The 13,251-nt window shown below is 44.2% G+C and overlaps 1 protein-coding gene across 5 annotated transcripts in view; it reads left to right on the top strand.

The window, feature by feature from the left end:
- The window catches only part of PDE7A (phosphodiesterase 7A), a 158,175-nt gene that overhangs the window by 133,660 nt on the left and 11,264 nt on the right, over positions 1–13,251 (top strand). For 4 of the 5 annotated variants that reach the window (XM_050941028.1, XM_050941027.1, XM_050941026.1 and 1 more), the window contains 2 exons: positions 6,046–6,141; positions 12,292–12,392. In XM_050941028.1, the coding sequence (XP_050796985.1) occupies positions 6,046–6,141; positions 12,292–12,392 (197 nt within the window). The remainder of the gene's footprint in view (positions 1–6,045; positions 6,142–12,291; positions 12,393–13,251) is intronic. The other variant, XM_050941029.1, reaches the window with a different exon arrangement.

The raw sequence follows: 13,251 nt of genomic DNA, 5'->3' as shown, positions 1-13,251 counted from the left end.
CAGTAAAGGCTTGTCTACTCAAAGTGATTTAAATAACTGATTTTTAATTAGCGCTTAAATTGACAAACAGGAAACTTTGATTTGAATAGTCAGTTTTAACCTATTTTTCACATTTATGCTTGTTAGTTATTTTCCTAAATTGATATAATTTGGTACTACTTTTTGCTAACCATTAGGATACACTATATCTACATACATTTGTCTAAGAAATTATTGAACTTAACATACAGTTATTTAATCTTAATTTTTACATTTTTTTACATGAGAAATGGTGAATGATGTTGTTTAATAGAAGTTTAATTTTTCTACTTGTGATTTTGTGTGAAGCTGCATATGGGTGGAAATTGGAAATCAATTAAAAATGCACAGAAGAGCATTTTAGAATTTTTTTTATTGAACTAATAAAAGCAATCAAATGGGCTGGATAAATTAGGAAAAATAAGTTTATTAAAACATATTTTTGTATTTAAAACTGATTAAACAAAGGAAATTGTATCTGTAGTTAGTGAATTGAAATTATTGTTTCTGCTCACCATGTCCTTAAGGGTTTTATATCTTACCTACTCTCACCTAGTTCTTATTCATAGATTAGAAGAGGAAACCAAGCTTTTATGCTTTTTCAACTCCCAATTAGTTTCTAACCTTCAAATGAACTAGTTATTGAACTGAGCTGAATAACCTGAAATGAAGGAAATATTATCTTTGCCCTTGCAGAAGAGGCTACTGCTATGAAAAGCTGGTTTAACACATCAATAAACTCTGGTTCTTCTTCTAGTGCTTGTTCATGTCCATGCCGTTGTAGGTGTATGTGCTTGCCACATGCATCGATGCTGGAAGTTCTTTTTCGAGTGATTGCTCATATGTATTCCACAGTAGGTGTGCGTGCTCGCCATGTGCACCAGTGCCGGAAGTTTTTCCCCTAGCAGTACCCGTGGGGGGGGAGTGCCTCCCGTGACTTCTGGAGTGGCATCTGCCTGGTGTGGTATAAGGGGAGCTTTGTGCTCCCCCCCCCCCCTCAGTTCCTTCTTGCCGCCAGTGAAGGTGCGTCAGAACTGCTTAGCTCCAGCCTTGCTGCAGCTTGTCCCCAGAACTGTTCATTCAGTAGTACCTGTAGTCAGTTTAGTTTTCAATGAAGTTTAGTTAGTTAGTGAGCCCATGTCCCGGGATTTAAGTCGTGCGGCTCCTGTACGTGTTCTGTGCCAAGGAGTGACCCGCACACAGACTGTTTGCGCTGCTTGGGAGAAACCCATATCAGCGAAAGGTGCAAGATCTGCAAGCCACTCGAGCCCTGGACTAAAAAAGAAAGGGACATTAGACTCCGGGCCATCCTGATGGAGTCAGCACTGGCCCTGACCCTGGCACGCTGCTCCGATCCGGTACCCAGCACCACAGCGTTGGTACGCGGAGACCCTCCGGTACCTTGGACTAGTCTGCACCACTCCTCTTCCATGGGGCATGCCAAGAGGACCGTAAAGACTCCCTCTTTGCAAAGGCACCAAGGGAAGTCTGGGACAGAGACAAGACCCATGTCAGGTAGTCCTCGGTCCCCATTGGACCCTAGGCCTCCGACTCATGGGAGCATGGAGTAGCCCGACCTCTTTGGAGCAGGCCTCTCCAGATGTCCGGATACCATCTACACCCAAAGACCTCCAGGCAGCTAAGGATGTCATGTCCATGCCAGTGCCAGGAGCGCTGCCAATGTCAGCCACACACTCCAAAGGCAAGCTGCAGCTGGGATCGCCATAGTCGCCGCTGGCCTGGTACCGGTCTCGGTCAAGGGAACGTTCCCGATACGGGTCACCACCCAGTGACCATTCAGGGCTCAGTCCATATGGATCACCCTCGATGCCAGCTAGACTGTCTGAATGGATGCCATCTGATCAGGACTCCCGGCACCGCTCATCTTCACGGAGCAAGCACAGATGGAACCGCGGTGGATGTCGCCAACGATCCTTGTCTTGAAGGCGGTACCGCAGTCGGTTGCGGCGTGACCGTCGATGCCGTTCCCGCTCGGAATCCTGCTCAGAGTCTCCTGCTCAGAGTCACCATCTCCTGAGGTTATACCCTTCAGTTTACCTCCTACTCATCCAACCACCCTCTGCCTTCGTCCCTCTTGGGGGACCCATTGCATGAGGCTCTGCTTGAGCAGGAGGTTGGGAGGCTCCTGGAGCCTTTCACCTATAGGGTATCCAGAATGTGAGGGCTGATGGCTTGAGCAGGGATTTTTCCTCTCAGCACAAATGGTCCCTACACCTGGAAGTGGCCCTCTAGCTTTTCTGGAGGTGGGGAACTCCCCAGGTGAACCTATTCATGAACCGACGATGCCCTCAGTTCTGCTCCAGGGGGGTCTGGGAAGGGGCACTATCTCCGATGCCTTTATCCTGCCCTGGTCAGGCTTACTCCTATACACCTTCCCCCAGCTCCCTCTGATCAGTAGGGTCCTAGAGAAAATAAAGACGGACAAGGCCAGAGTCGTCCTCATTGCCCCGGCATGGCCCAGGCAGCACTGATATGGGACCCTCTTAGGCCTGGCAGTGGCTCCGCTATGGCCGTTGCCACTCCGCCCGGACCTGCTCTCTCAGGACTGGGGCTGTCTCCTCCACCCCAACCTGGCAGCTCTTCACCTCACGGCGTGGCTGCTCAGTGGCTAGGTGGTGAGGAGAAGACGTGCTTAGCTCTGGTTCAGCACGTCCTCCTTGAGAGTAGAAGGTCCTCCACTCGCCGCTACTACATTGCAAAGTGGTCTCGTTTTGCTCGGTGAGCATCGGACCAAGGTGTATCCCCAAGGGCTGCCCCGATCCAGCTTATCTTTGATTACCTCCTCTGCCTGAGGGCCCAGGGCCTGGTGCCCTTGTCAGTCAGGGTGCATCTGGCAACCATATCAGCTTTCCATCCCCCGGTGCAAGGACACACGATGTTCTCCTATGCTATGACCGGCCGGTTCCTTAAGGGTTTGGACTGGCTTTACCCATATTCTAAGCCCCTGGTCCTGCAGTGGGATCTGAATCTTACGGGGCTCCCATTTGAGCCGCTGGCAACATGTTCCTGGTCTCACCTCTCATGAAAGGTGGCCTTCCTGGTTGCTGTCACGTCGGCCAGGCAGATCCTAGAGCTCAGGGCCCTGACCTCAGAGACGCCGTATACTGTGTTTCATAAGGACAAGGTCTAGCTCTGCTCACACCCTGCGTTCCTCCCGAAGGTGGTCTCCACCTACCCCATGAGTCAGGACATTTTTCTACCAGTACTTTGCCCCAAACCCCATGGGACTAATGAGGAATGCTGCCTCTACATGTTCGATGTGAGGCGGGCTCTGGCTTTCTACCTCGAGTGAACCAAGCCATTCAGAAAGTCCTTGCAGCTGTTTGTCACCTCAGCTGAGCGTGTGAGAGGCCAGCTGATTTCCGCTCAGCGGCTGTCCAACTGGATCACTTCGTGCATCCCCTCCTGTTATGAGCTGGCGGGTGTTCCCCCACCACCTATTGTTAGGGCACACTCGACACGGGCGCAGGCCTCGTCTGCTGCGTTTGTGGCCCACGTCCCTATTCAGGACATTTGTAGGGCTGCCACGTGGTCTTTGGTTCGCACGTTCACCTCGCACTATGTGATAGTCTCCCAAACCAGGGATGACACTGGGTTCGGCAGGGCAGTACTCTGTCCCGAGAACTTGTGAACTCCATCCCGCCTCCAGCAGATACAGCTTGGAATCACCTACTGTGGAATACCATGAGCAATCACTCGAAGAAGAAAAGGCAGTTACCTTTTTCCGTAACTGGTGTTCTTTGAAATGTGTTGCTCATGTCTATTCCACATCCTGCCCTCCTTCCCTGCTGCCGGAGTTGTCTAGCAAGAAGGAACTGAGTGTGGGGGGAGCGCGCAGCTCCCCTTATACCGCGCCAGGTAGGTGCCACTCCAGGGAGGCGCTCCCCCCTTATGGGTACTGCTAGGGGAAAAACTTCTGGCACCGGTGCTTGTGGCGAGCACGCACACCTACTGTGGAATAGACATGAGCAACACATCTCGAAGAACACCAATTACGGAGAAAGGTAACTGCCTTTTTTTCCTTTGGGGGTGTCTGCAGGGGACTGGCTCTGGTGCCCTCTGGAATGGGACCAGTATAAGGGGATGTCACTGGCTCCCCCTCTCCCTAGTTCCTTCTTACTGCCAGTGATGGTGCTGGAACGTCTCCTTGCCTCAGCAAGCTTTCCTTCTCAACTGTGTCTAGTTGTGATTCTCTGTATATAGTTCTTAGAAACTTTGTATAGTTTATTAGTTCCCTTAGTGCATAAGTTAGAAATAGTTAGTTAGTCCCCTATGGGACTTAGCCTAGGGACAGGGCATGCCCCGATCCCCGAACTTCAAGCCTTACTTCGGAGCCCCCCAGACACAATATTCTACAAGGACAATGACCAGCTGCGGCCCTATCTGGCTGTCCTGCCAAAGATGGTGTCACACTTCCTTGTCAACCAGGATATCTTCCTCCTGGTATTCTGTCCGAAGCATCAGATGACCAATGAGGAGAGGCAACTGCACGCTCTCTAGATGTCAGGCATACCCTGGCTTCTATCTGGAATGCACCAACTCCTTCTGCAGATTGACCCAGTTCTTTATTGCATTAGCCAGGATGAAGGGCCTTCTGATGTCCTCTCAGAGGATTTTGAATTGGCTCACCACCTGCATCTGTACTTGTTACGAGTTGGTGCAGACTGTGTCTCCACTGATAGTGAAGGCTCACTTGACTAGGGGTTAGGAGTCTTTGGCTGCCTTCCTGGCGCATCTTCCTATTCAGGACATCTGCAGAGCTGCGACGTGGTCTTTGGTACACACGTTCACAATGCATTATGCCATCACTCAAGCCAAAGATGACACTGGATTTGGCAGAGCTGATTGCATGTTGCAATCAACATGTCCAAGAACTCTTATCCACCCATGGTGTTACTGCTTGGGAGTCACATACAATGGAATGGACATGAGCAAGCACTTGAAGAAAAGACAGTTACCTTTCGTAACTGTTGTCCTTCGAGATGTGTTGCTCATGTCCATTCCATGACCCACTCTCCTTCCGCTCTGTTGGAGTTTCAGCAAGAAGGAACTGGACAGAGCGATGGGTTGGCAGTCCAGTTCTTTGAAGCTGTGTGGGGAGAGTGTTGCACATACATCTTTCTGTGATTTTTTTCCCCATACAACTGAATATAGAGTGCTTCTGGATAAATACCTCTTAAAGGAATAGACTTCTGAAGAACATCTTGCCCTAGTGTTGGGAATAACAGCTTTTTGGGGAAGCGGTACCAAAATGACATGCACGCATGTGGTGAAGCATGACAATAGGTTATATGGGGTGGGGAATTTTGTGCTTCTGAGTAAAGCACCTAGCACACACTGAGTGGCTGTGTAATTGGTTGTTAAAGGGACACTGTCAAAGTAAATATGCCAAAAACTGATCTAGTTGTCAGTATTATGTATATTTAATTTGCAAGCCTTTCCTTACTGCCTCTGAAATTTAAAAAAAAAAGAAATCAAATGTATGATATGGAATATTTCAGCTCCTAGTAAATGAATGATTATAGCAGTTGCTTTGTAGTACTACAAATTTCATAGCAAATTGCACATTTGTAGTTTTTTTATTTCTGATTTCAGCAAGGAATACTTTTGCAAAAAAGAACACATGGTGGGATAACTAAATATAAAGAGTTTGACTTGGGGCAGTTGCCAACATTGACAAGTTTTTTGCCTTAATTACCTCTGTGTTCCTTTTTTAAGCAATAAATCTACTTAGGTGGATTGCAGGTTTATTGTTTTAAAGGTACAGTGGCACTGAAAATGGACTTTTTAATTTTTTTAATATTGAATGAGACTTCTCATTGTACAGTTTATTGCTGATAGTGGATATATTGAGAATCACTGGGGGAAATTATTAATGGATTAGACCAATTAAGGCTTACAGAATTCTTATACATTTTCAATCTGTTTGCATAACTTTTGAATACAAAAGTGTTTAAATATTTTTTCCCTTTTTTAAATGAATTAATATTTGTATTTTATTTTTAGGGAACAGTCTAGTCAGCTTAACCTTCCACCTGTTTAATCTTCATGGACTGATAGAACACTTCCACTTAGATATGATGAAACTTCGTAGATTTTTAGGTAAATATATTATAGCCTTTTGTTAAAGTGAACATTACTCCTTAACTGCATTTTAAAAGATACCATTTGAAGTACTGCTTACAGTTTAGCAAGAAAGTTTGAACAGCATTAATTTGAAGCTGGTTCCTATAATGATAGTATTGTTATACTGTGCGCACTTATAAATTTTGGAAATAGCTTAATTTTAATAATGGCATTAGGGAGGTGAAGGAAAAAAAATCCACAAAAAGCAGTGAAATTAATTTTAGCAGAAAAAATTGATTTTTGCCCAAGAATGTGTGAATTTCATGATGCATCATGGTTGTATGCAGCGGATTATGAAGGCTGAATTTCACATCACAAATGAGGGAAGAGGAGATAGTGAGAATATTATTGAAATATAATGTTGGTTTTCATCTTGGTTTCTGAGAAGAAACATAGTTTGTCCTTACCTAACCTGTAGTCATCGCCAGTTCAGTAGTACCAGTTACTGACCCCAGTTTCTGCTCAGGTCTTTTTAGTAGTATAGAAAAGGATCTAGTCTTGCTCCACTGATTTAGGAATTGAAGCTACTCTCCTTAAAGCTGTACAGGAATGTTTGGGACCATCATGAGATGATGCTGTATTGTGTATCCTTGGAGAAGGAGGTCAGACTAGATGATCATAATGGTCCATTCTGACCTTAAAGTCTGAGTCTATGAGAAAGGTGTAAATTAATATTACTTTTATTTGACAATAGAAGAGCAGATCTGTTTAATTGTTTATGGACTTACATTTCTGTATCCTAATGTCCTTGGCACAGTCCCTGGAATGATGGTTCCTTCTTGTTTTCGCACAAAAGTCACCATGTGTTGCAATATCTCACTTATCAGTGATGTCCTGGGATGCCTTTACCATGACTGGTTGCACCAGGGCCAAAGACTCTTCCTTCACGTTGCCTGTTTTCCCCTATGTCCTCCAGCTCAGTGTGAAGGGAACGCTAGTTCAGTTGAGCCAGGAGAAGCAGCTCTCTGTTCCTTTTAGCCAGGTTTCTCAGAAGGCTTGATCTGTTTGATACAAAGCATGTTTTTGTGGTTATGAAGTTTGAAAAAGCAAGGATAAATGAGACTCGGAGGATTTCTCCCCTCCCCCAGACAGAAAAGACAGGCAGGAGTCCAGTCTGTTCATCAGTCTGTTCAAATGCTTTACAAGTTCCCTCGCCGTTTCTCCTAATAAATGACTGGTGTTTCCTTAAGTGGATTCAGGGTCTTTCATCCAAACAAACACATCAGCTGTCCTTAGAAACCTGTAGACTGGAAAGTGAAGGGAGTATCTAGACAAACCTCTTATTTTAGGCTGTCCAGTATGTCACTGTGACAAGCTGTTTGTCTTGTCTCCTTGGTCATCCCCTGGTTATCTGAGATACAGCTAGAGAGGGAACTTTATTTCATTTTTAACATCAGTTTGGAATAACCTATCTAAATGTCTTCTGGTAATCAGTAACCTCAGCCACATGGTCCGAGATTCTCTTGGATCATCTGCAAACACATTCAACAGCTCTGTAGTGTTGTCAGGAGGGCTCTCTGAGGCTGTTTTGGGGGAGGAAGACAAGCTTTCATTCTAGTATGGGATGGCTCCCCTCCCCTCCAAGGATATTCCCACTTTTCAGAGTCTTCCTTAATTCTATCCTAGCATATCTGACCAATAAGAAAATATTCTTTCTAATTATAGCTGTTGACAGGATGACCCAAATCCAGTCTTGGATGCTGCTTCCAGGAAAAAGCCTTCCTCCTCTGGCTGTTCCCTAGGCCAATTTACAGACTGTTGCAGTTTTTTGAGAAACCAAAAGACAGTTCAGATTGTTTCAGTCCTCTTCCAGGATCATTTCTGATTACTTGAGGTCACACCAAGGTTTTACCTCCGGGTGTCCATTTTTCAGTCCCATTGGGCTCTCAGCATTTCAGGCATACGGGTGCTCTCTATGGTAACTAGAAACTACTTCGAGATCTTCTGTCTCCCCCATTGTCCTGTTTGCAAATTCATCTCCAGACTCTAGCTGTGATGATGTATCCCATAATGCTTTATGGGAATATGACATAACTGGAGTATGTTTATGTTACATGTGCTATGTAACATATATCTGTAAAGGTTATGGTTTACTGAATCTATTCATCCAATTTGTACACGTGTATCATTTTTATATTCAAACTTATGAATATTGGCCATGTACTGGCTTGATTTCTAAATAACCTTAGTAGAGCATTTGGTCAGTTCCTGGAGAAAGGAATTCACAAAGTTAAGTGCCCAATCAAGAAGCACTTAAGGAACAATGCATCTTGCAATGCTCCAATCCGCATAAGAAGTCTTCCTGGAGACATTCAAGATACCATGTGAGCAGTGGCTTCTGCCTGTAAAGACTGTGAGTCATGCATGGATATGTGACTTGCCCAGGTGACTCCAAAACTCCATCTTGGAGCTGGACTTTGCATAGGAGAGAGGAGGGGATCTCCAGCCACAAGAGAAAGTCTATTTAAGCCTGTGGGAGACCCCTCCATTTTGTCTTCAGCTGACTAAAGAGAGCCTCTCCACCCCAAGGATATCTGAAAGAAACTGGAACAAAGGACAATAATCACAAGGTGTGTGAGTGATTGCTGGACCCAGGATAGAAGGAGACTAGTCTGTAAGAGTAAGCTTACTGGTGAGGTTTTTATCTGTACTCGGTTGTATTACTGTATTAGACTTAGATTTGCGTGTTTTATTTAATTTTACTTGGTAATTCACTTTGTTCTGTCTGTTACTACTTGGAATCACTTAAATCCTACTTTCTGTATTTAATAAAATCACTTTTTACTTATTTATTAACCCAGAGTATGTATTAATACTGGGGAGGAGGGGGTGGAACAGCTGTGTGTATCTATCAGTGTTTATAGAGGGCTAACAATTTGAGTTTACCTTGTATAAGCGTATACAGGGTAAAATGGATTTATTTGGGTTTAGACCCCACTGGGAGTTGGGCATCTGAGTGTTAAAGACAAGAACACTTCTGTGAGCTGCTTTCAGTCAAGCCTACAGCTGATAGGGGACATGGTTCAAGTTCTAAGCTGACAGGGCAGGAAAACAGGGGCGGAAGTAGTCTTGGCACATCAGGTGGCAGTTCCCAAGGGGGTTTCTGTGATCCATCGTGTCACACTAGCTTTGTCAGTCAGAGAAGACACACATCAAATGTGTCGTCAGACCACTGTTTCTCCAGAAATGGAACAATGACCCTGATTTTTTCCAATGACAAGTGTGTTACCCTAGAAACGTTGCAATAATCAATACGTTGAGTGAGTGGGGGAGGATTTGAGACTTCAAGTGACTGAACCAGTTTATGAAGCAGCAGAAATTCTGGATGGAGACATTCTGACCTGCCGTCGTCTCATCCATGGAGATGGGGTATGGGTGGCCATATAAATGGGAGCATTATGTTGTCTTGCTAGATAAGACTAACAGAAATAAACATTTTTGTCTCCCATGTGAAGCGTTAGTTTGTGCAAAACAGTCATATTCTGCATTTGCTCCCAATCTTTTGACATTACATAAGCCCTGATGACTTTCACCAATCATGGTACTAGTTACAACTGCAGTCAGGCAACAGGACTTGATAGGAAACTGGATGATCCTAGCAGGTACCAGGGAAAGGCAGTGGGATTTCTACATCAACAACTCAATGCACTTCAAATCCTCTCACCTCCTGTGTGCTCAGAATGCTCTGAGAAACCGCTTAAGTAGATTGTTCAGCAGTTGTCTTGAGTGGTCTCTTTGTCCGGATATGGCCAGGTTCATTTTCCAGTGGTGGGGGACTCCCCTTATAGACCTGTTTGCTGCAAAAATCAATAGGAAGTGTCACCAGCTTTGTTCTCAAGCAGGTCAGTCACAGCCCTACGTCTCTGATGGATGTTTCTCTCTGTCTTAGTCAGACAAGCCCCTGTATGCATTTTCTCCAGATTCACTCGAGTTAAGCTTACAGCTCTGGCGTGGCCGTGGCAACATTGGTTTTCCACTCTGCTAACTCTTTCACACAGAGCTCATCTGACACTGCCTGATCTCCAAGAATCATGATTGCCTCCTCCACCCCAACCTGCAGTGCCCTACACCTGAAAACCTTGAAGCTCCATGGCAACTCAAAGAAATTTGTTTAAAGGAGGTCCACAATGTGCTTTTAAGTAATAGAAAACCTTCTACAAGGTATACTTACTAGCAGAGTGGAAGAGATTCTCCATCTGGTCACAGCAGAAAGGCATTTTCCTGGTCCAGGCTCTGATCCACCATGTGTTGGACTATCTGTTTTACCTGAAGCAACAATATCTTGCCATTAGTTCTGACAAAGTCTGTCTGGCAGATATCTTGGGGTTCTACCCACCAGTTGATAACCACCCTTCCCCTCCCCACCCCCCCTTCAGTCCAGTGGTGATTAGGTTTCTTAAGGGGTTGGTCTGGTTATATCCCCAAGTGGAGGGTCCTGTCTCCTCTTGGGACTTAAACCTGGTGTTAGCAAAGCTAATGGATCTCTGTTTGACTCATTGGCAACTTGTTCATTACTTCATCTCTCCATGAAGGTGGCATTTTTGGTGTCAGTCTCCTCATCCAGGAGAGCTCTGGTTTCTGAACCTCCATATACGGTCTTCTACAAGGACAAGGTTTATCTGTGTCCTCATCTGAAGTTAGTCACCAATGTGATGTCTCACTTTCATATTAATCAGGCTATATATTTACCAACTTTCTTCCCTAAGCCTCATAATCATAGTGATGAGGAGACACGCTACACGCTGGACTTCAGAAGAGCATTAAGCTTTTTACCCAGCTGTGGCAATTGTGAACAGAATGAAGAGCCTTCCAGTCTATTCTCAGAGGATTTTGTTGTGGCTCTCCACTTGCATTTGTTTGTGTTCTGACTTGGCTAGTATAACTCCACAGAGTAGGGTGTTAACACATGCAACAAGATCTCGTGCAGCCTTTGTGGCCCAGGTGACTATTCTGGACATTTGCAAAGCAGTGACTTGATCTTCAGTACACACCTTTGCTTCACATCATGCCATCTTTCATTGTTCTAAAGATTATTCCAGATTTGGGCATGTGGTCCTGCAGTCCTTATTCAGGTAGACTCTGATCCCACTGCCAGATCAAACAGCTTCTGAATGAAATGGAATGGACATATGCAATGACCTTGAAGAGAAAACAGTTACTAGCCTATTCTGTAATGGTTGTTCCTTGAGATGTGTTACACATGTCCATTCCAGAACCCACTCTTCTTTCTGTATCTGTCAGACTCTGTCTGGCGAGAAGGACTGAGGAGGTGGTCAGGGGTGTCTCCGCTCTTTATACCTTCATATGATGGCACGAGGTAGCAGAGGGGAAAAATCTCCAGCAGGTGTGTGGGCACCCAGTGCACAGTTGAAGTGAAATTATAGAATTGATTACTAACCAGTTTTCTTTGGTTTTTGCTGCAAACTCGTTCCCTTGTACTGATTCTACTCAAGTGACCTTCCACATACTGTAATTGCAGTGCTTAAGGAAAGCAAGAAGGACTTGGAAAGGCTAGCAAAGATGAAAGTCTGGTTCTTATGGGGCTGGTGGCTGGACAGTGGTCAGGAAGGAAAGACTTATTCACATGTACAGAAACTAAAAGCAGTACAGCTAGCTCTTCTGTCCCTGATGGCTTGCCGTAGGGTACCATTTTCTGATCAAGGCCCACCCAGTGTGATGCGTGGATTGCCTAAATTATCTATGAGGGATGCTAAAAGTTAGCAGAGATGTCAGCCCTGCTGTTCAGATTAATAGAATCAACTTCCGTGTGTTTGTTCCAGGTTGCCTCAATGTTCAGGCAAACTGGCTTAGCAGAGAGAGAGAGACTCCTGCTAAGGAGGTGGTTGCTCAGTCAAGATCATAATATTCCAGATCATAACATTTTGGTTAGAGTTAAGTAACTTGATTTCCAGGATGCATTTATACTAAATCATGTGTTAGCTTAAAAAATATTGTGTGACCACATAAAACCTTTGTGTCAGAGTACTGGAGATGGTTCTCCTTAAACAGATTTGGTATGTGGAGTTTATATATGTCTTATCAAAAATGTCAAATTGTGATATTTATATAGCTTTTTTTTTAAATTGCCATTTTAATTAAACCTAGATGTTTGTTTTCTTTATATAGTTATGGTTCAAGAAGATTATCATAGTCACAACCCTTATCATAATGCAGTTCATGCTGCTGATGTGACTCAGGCCATGCACTGTTATTTAAAAGAACCTAAGGTAGGATATAAAAATTTGTTTTACGTAACGTCTAAAGGTACAAATATAATGTTTATATTTTTCTTAATGTTCCGTAAAACTGTAAAGATTTTAAGCTATGGGGAAAAAAAACTCTGCTCCAAGAAGTATGCACGTCATTGAATCAGAAGCTGGGAGTGGAGATCCAAATAACCCAGTTTTTCAAAAGCTGATATATCACTTATGCGTAGTTCACCTTGGATACTAATGAACAAAGCTCCTCTACCAGATGCAGGTTGTAGCAATGTACAAGCGTTATCTGTCCTTTCTTCTTTCTAAAATGGACATTATGAAAGGGAGGTACCTAGCAAAGAGTTCTATGTTAGGAGCTGAGCAAAGCTAACAGTTGTCAGAGGAGACTTGAATTACTGGTACTCTGGTATAGGCTACACACTAAACAGGAAACTTCAGGGGAAAATGCTACTTTCTGATTAGATTAGAGAAGACACATGGTGTACTGAAGCCAGTTGGAAACCAGCTATCTAGTTCAACTCTGATTTTTTTATTAGTTTGATTTCTTCTTGTATGGTAATAGTGGTCTACACTACTGTTGCATAGTGTCTTGTCAGAGACCTCAAAGCACTTACAAATATTAATTAAATAAAGTTTGTAATGCTCTGAGAGGTAGTTAAATATTTTATTTATATTTTTGTCATGCCTAGAGATCCCAATTAAGAGTGGGGCCCTGTTGTACGAGGATGCTATGTGATCACATTACCTACTCTGATTAACTAAACTGTCTGAAGCTTCAAGGTGGCAATCATTTGCCAGCATGCTATCGATAGCATTGCATTAAGGTCGTTGGGGCTCCATGCAGGTTTGGGGTCTCATATGAGACAAG

This window comes from Gopherus flavomarginatus, chromosome 2 (genome assembly GCF_025201925.1).
Source record: "Gopherus flavomarginatus isolate rGopFla2 chromosome 2, rGopFla2.mat.asm, whole genome shotgun sequence".
NCBI classification, from domain to species: domain Eukaryota; kingdom Metazoa; phylum Chordata; order Testudines; family Testudinidae; genus Gopherus; species Gopherus flavomarginatus.
Note: the sequence above shows the minus strand (reverse complement) of the source record. Positions and strands in the feature narration are given on the sequence as shown.